This window comes from Marmota monax, unplaced genomic scaffold (genome assembly GCF_021218885.2).
Source record: "Marmota monax isolate L192 unplaced genomic scaffold, Marmota_monax_Labrador192_F-V1.1 WCK01_AAM20220418_F8-fsc00168, whole genome shotgun sequence".
NCBI lineage: Eukaryota > Metazoa > Chordata > Mammalia > Rodentia > Sciuridae > Marmota > Marmota monax.
The window spans coordinates 3,444,665-3,450,000 of NW_026692492.1; the positions used below are offsets into that span (position 1 = coordinate 3,444,665).

The window sequence follows — 5,336 nt, forward strand, 5'->3', positions numbered from 1 at the left end:
CCGGCTCCCGTCAGGCCTCGGGGCGGGGCGGCCTGTGGGCCCACGGCCAGGGGCGCAGGGCGGGGCGGGGCTCCCGGCAGCCCGCGGGGGCGCGGCAGCGTGCGGGGGCGGGACGTGGGCGGGCGGCACGGCCAATGGGTGCAGCGCGCGGGCCGCGGGGCGGGGCGCGGGCCGGCGGCACAGCCAATGGGCGCGGCGCGCGGGCCGCGGGGCGGGGCGTGGGCGGGGCGTGGCGGCCTTAGCGGCTGCGCGCTGGCGGCCCCGTCCTTTCGGTCCCGGTGGCGGCAGCGCTGAGCTAGCGGCGGCCTTCCTCCGGCTCTCGGCGCCCGCGCTCCGGCTCTCCGCCCGCTCCGCTGACCCCGCGCCACCATGACGGAACAGGCCATCTCCTTCGCCAAGGACTTCCTGGCCGGGGGCATCGCCGCCGCCATCTCCAAGACGGCCGTGGCCCCCATCGAGCGGGTCAAGCTGCTGCTGCAGGTGGGCGCGCGGCCGGCTGGGCCGCGGGGGGCCGGGGAGCGCGGCCGGCTGGGCCGCGTGCACCCGGCCGGCGGGCGGGCAGGCAGGCGCCGGAAGTCGGAGGCCGTGGACGCTTTGTCCGCGCTGCGCCGACTTCCGGGGGCTTGGCCACAGGGGCGCTGCCGCATTTCAGGGGCGGGGACTCTGCGCCTGCGCATTGGGCCCAGCGCCCTGGGGGCTGCGGCGCGGCCTGTCAGGCGCATGCGCGCCGGCGTAGCTGCGCGGACCGGCCTAGTGCCTGTGACCTTGAGCGGGTCACGGGGACCCGGTGCGCTTGGACAGTGGCTTTGGGCTGTCTCCAGTCTTGCATCTCGCAGTGCGACCCTTCCCGTTACCAGTGCACAATGGCCAGCGACCCCAGGCTCCAGACACTGGACGTTGGCCCTGGTCTGAGTTTTCACAGTGCACCGTGTAGCTAGCCATAAGCCCCGGTGAGCTGTGCGCCCTTGAGGGTGTCCCACTGAGTAGCCCAGGGGTTGGCAACACTGTCGCTGGGACCGGGTTGCAGTGAAACATTGCGACCGCAGTTGGCCTGATAAGCACTTAGGACCCACAGAGGGGCTGGTCATGGTGGGAGCCGCTCACTGGTCAGCCTGCGCAGGCGCAGTTTTCCCAGGACACCTGCTGTGCGCACAGGTGGGCCAGGTGCGCAGTGCCCTCCTCTGACCTCCGCCGTGGGCCTCCCCGCAGGTGCAACATGCCAGCAAGCAGATCGCGGCCGACAAGCAGTACAAGGGCATCGTGGACTGCATCGTCCGCATCCCCAAGGAGCAGGGCGTGCTGTCCTTCTGGAGGGGCAACCTGGCCAACGTCATCCGCTACTTCCCCACGCAAGCCCTCAACTTCGCCTTCAAGGACAAGTACAAGCAGGTCTTCCTGGGCGGCGTGGACAAGCACACGCAGTTCTGGAGGTACTTCGCCGGCAACCTGGCCTCCGGGGGCGCGGCCGGGGCCACCTCCCTCTGCTTCGTCTACCCGCTGGACTTCGCCAGGACCCGCCTGGCGGCCGACGTGGGCAAGTCGGGCGCGGAGCGCGAGTTCAAGGGCCTAGGCGACTGCCTGGTGAAGATCACCAAGTCGGACGGCCTCCGCGGCCTGTACCAGGGCTTCAACGTGTCGGTGCAGGGCATCATCATCTACCGGGCGGCCTACTTCGGGGTCTACGACACGGCCAAGGGTGAGTGAGGCCGGAGGCCGGCAGCCTCCCCCCCCCCCGGCCTCTGAGCTGGCCTCCAGCCTCTGGGGCTGCGGGGCCATGGGCGAGTCTGTCTGGACCTTGGGCTGAGGGAGGGTCGCCTGTCCCTGGGGTTTCCCTGGAGGGAGCGGGGACAGCGGGGCTGACCCTGGCCTGCGCGTCCACAGGCATGCTGCCCGACCCCAAGAACACGCACATCGTCATCAGCTGGATGATCGCGCAGACCGTCACGGCGGTGGCCGGCGTGGTCTCCTACCCCTTCGACACGGTGCGGCGGCGCATGATGATGCAGTCCGGGCGTAAAACAGGTACTGACCCGGGCCTGGGGGGCGGTGGGGGCTGCCCGGGTCCAGGCCGCCTGCAGGGGGTCGCGAGGGACAGGCTTCTGTCCCCGCGGCAGTCTGCACGTCCAGGGAGCGGTGGTCCTACGGGGGGACTCGGCTGACCCTGCAGGGGAAGCCCGTGGGCACCTGGGAGGCAGCAGGGTCTCTGGTCAGAGCTCCGGCTGCAGTGACCACGTCAGGCTGCCCCTGCTCTGAGGTCCCCGGGGTGGGTGGCGGCCGCCCTGTCCTTCCTGACCGCCCCTGTCCCCGCAGCGGACATCATGTACACGGGGACCGTGGACTGCTGGAGGAAGATCTTCAAGGATGAGGGCGGCAAGGCCTTCTTCAAGGGCGCCTGGTCCAACGTCCTGCGGGGCATGGGCGGCGCCTTCGTGCTGGTGCTGTACGACGAGCTCAAGAAGGTCATCTAGGCCGGAGCGTCGCCGGGGCCGCCCGCCGGGGACCAGAGGGTGCGAGCACCCTCCACTGGGGACCATGGACCTTCCAGAAATTCCCGTCTGTCCTGGCCAGGGTGTCTGTCGGGGCTGGGCGCTGAGGGACTCATGGTGACCTGTGACCACGGACACCCCGCTCCACACGCTGGTGCCGGGCGTCCTGACCATGTCCTGCGGGCCCTGGGCAGGCCCCCAGGCAGACCCAGAGTCCAGAGCTTGTAGGGCCCGCGTGAGTATTTATTTAACAGAATCGTGTCCACTCCCCAAGCACTAGCCGCTGCGCACAGCGAGTCCGCAATCATGTTCCCTGTGGCACCTGCCGAGAAATAAACAGGACACCACGGCCGTGCAGCCTGTCTGGACGGGGGCGGGGGTCCGCGGGTCAGCAGGACGCTGGCCGGGGCAGAGGGTCAGCCCTGGGAAGGACAGGCTTCTGGAGAGTGGCCTCCTGTCGGGGGGAGCAGCTGCGGCTCTGGAAGCCCGAGGTCCAGGGTCAGCTGAGGCTGTTCCTGCCCCCAGAGGAGCCTTCTCCTGGGTCCTCCATGGTGGACGGGCAGGCGGCTCTCGGGTCTCTCTGGTGAGGACCCTCGTCCCCTTCATGGGCTGCTCCTGGGGGTCCTGGTGTCCTTGACCTGTCCTGGGATGAGGGAGTGCTGGGGCCCGGAGGTGACCCATGAGCTTGGCCTTGTCCTGCAGAAGCTGGGGTCCAGCCGCAGGGGGAATCACCTGGAGCCTCAGGGTCCTAGGAGCCGCCCTCAGCGCAGGCCCAGGTGGAGGTGTGCGCCCAGTGTCAGGTGTGGGTCACTTGGCCGGTGTCCCTCCCTCCTGCAGCTCCCGGGGTAACCTGACCCTGAGCCCCAGCTGGCCACCGGGTCCCCGATAGCGCCAGCTTGGGACCTGACATTGCACCCTGCTGACTGGGGCCCAGCTGGATTACTTCCCTGGGCCCCGGGGGCCACTGTCCTAGGAGGACGGTCTGCAGGTCCCTACTTCCTGCCTCTGCAGGGGCTCCTCACAGCCCCAAGCTGAGCTGGAGGACACTGGGTGACCCCAGGGCCATTTCCTGGGAACTCATTCCTTGTGGGGGTCACTGTCCCGTGGGGTCAGTGCTTAGGGGGCACTTGGTGAAGTCGGGGCGGCTGAAGTCACTCCCGGGCTCTGGGGCCGCAGACTGGGAGTCCTGTCCGGCCTCCAGTAGTGACCACCTGCATTGGGGGTGGGGACAGGCAGGCCTTGGGGGAGGGGTACTTAAAACCCAGCTGCAGTGACAGGACACAGGGATCCCTCCGCAGGGGACGGACTCTGCAGCCAGGCGCCGAGCGGCCTGGGTGGCGCAGATCCCCTGAGGGCCAGTGAGCAACCGGGACACCAGGTGGAGGTGGACCCGATGCTCGGGTTTTATTCTCAGGCAGCGTGGGCTCCGCATGTCCATCTCCTGTCCCTCCCTTGGCACTGTCCACTGGTCCTGCGGGCTGGCCTGTGGCCGCCCTGCAATATGGCACCGCCAGGTCCTGCGCTGGGCCGTCAGGGCTCCTCCAGGTCCTGCACCTGGGCCACTGGACAGTCGTCTCCCGCGGTCTCCAGGGCCAGCTGTGGGGATGGGCGGGCTGTTAGCAAACTCACCGGGCTCCCACCCCGCGGCCATGCTGCCCATTGGGCAGGGCAGTGGCCACCCCACGTCCGAGGACATACCATCTCGCCATTGGGCACGTGGTCACAGACGGTCGCTTTCACGCGGGGGACGGGAGGAAACAGCCTCTGCATCAAGGACAGCCTGGGAGGAGAGGGACACCTGGCTCAGAGGCCACCACCCACCGCAGGCGGGGGGCGGGGGGCTCCGCGGAGACGACCCTGAGGTCACTCCCTGGGGTCTCCTCACCGTCACCTCCTGGGACACAGGACTCGCCAGAAGCTGACCACCCAGCAGGGCCTCCCTCGACCCCGGCGAGTCCCCTCCCACCCGGGGACACCCGCGGCAGCTTCTCCCGGGAACCCGCGCCCAACCCTGAGCGCGGGTCTGCAGACGGGGGCCGGGGTGGCCTCGGCTGGTCACTTGGGATTCAAAGTGCAGACTCCTGACCTGATCCTGCAGCCGGACCCCAGCTGTCCCTCCAGGCTAGCGCTCCCTCCCAGGACCCTCCCCTGCCTGCAGCAGGTGGCCACGATTGAAGGGGACCCCGGAACCCAGTCTGTGGTCGGGATGTGGCTCCTCCCCTCGGGAACGTGGCGCTTCCCCGAGGGACCCGATGGCCTTAACCAGGGTCCCCTACTTGGAGCCCACATGGACCCGGCCACACGCGGTGAAGACTGGATGCGCCTGGATCCGGGAGGAGCCAGCAGGGTCCCAGATGGTGGGGTCCCCCCCCCCCCAGCGACGGGCGGGCGGGGCGCCTACCGTTTGCAGAGGAAGAGCCCCAACAGCGCGATGGCCAGCGTCCCCGCCGCGGCCAGCAGAGACGTCTGCAAGATGCGCGAGGGCCGGTCCTCATCAGGGTCGCACTCTGAGCCAAAGGGGACAGCAGGGCTCACGTCCGGGGCTGCCCCATGGCCCAGGATGGCCCCCAAGGGGAGGGGGCGGCAGCCCTCCCGGCCTCCCCGCCACGCCCCGCGGTCACTGGAGGCCAGGCCGGACAGCCCAGGGCTCCCTGGAAAGCGGCCGCCCTCTGGTCAGCGTGGGGGTCACTAGAGGGGACTCCTGCCCCTTGACACTAGTGCTGGTGCGTCCAGCGGGCCGGGCCGGGCCCTCCTGGTGGGCGGAGACTGGGAGGCCACGGGCAGCACGTGCCGGCCCCGCTGCCCCCCTGGACTACAGGCTCCAGGAGGCCGCCCTCAGCAGCCTGCGGT

General features: G+C 69.9%; 2 protein-coding genes across 5 annotated transcripts in view; one reads left to right on the plus strand and one right to left on the minus strand.

The window, feature by feature from the left end:
* The first annotated feature begins 253 nt into the window (after positions 1-253).
* On the plus strand, positions 254-2,837 carry Slc25a6 (solute carrier family 25 member 6). Its single transcript, XM_046443448.2, has 4 exons — positions 254-480; positions 1,210-1,696; positions 1,882-2,022; positions 2,311-2,837. Exons 1-4 carry the CDS (start codon positions 370-372, stop codon positions 2,466-2,468), a joined length of 897 nt encoding a protein of 298 aa, XP_046299404.1. The 5' UTR covers positions 254-369; the 3' UTR covers positions 2,469-2,837.
* A 1,028-nt stretch (positions 2,838-3,865) lies between these two features.
* The window catches only part of Il3ra (interleukin 3 receptor subunit alpha), a 14,810-nt gene continuing 13,339 nt past the window's right edge, over positions 3,866-5,336 (minus strand). For all 4 annotated transcript variants that reach the window (XM_046443444.2, XM_046443446.1, XM_046443447.2 and 1 more), the window contains 3 exons: positions 4,888-4,993; positions 4,185-4,266; positions 3,866-4,082 (listed from right to left, as the gene is read on the minus strand). In XM_046443444.2, coding sequence (XP_046299400.1) covers positions 4,017-4,082; positions 4,185-4,266; positions 4,888-4,993 — 254 coding nt within the window. In that variant the 3' untranslated portion in view covers positions 3,866-4,016. The remainder of the gene's footprint in view (positions 4,083-4,184; positions 4,267-4,887; positions 4,994-5,336) is intronic.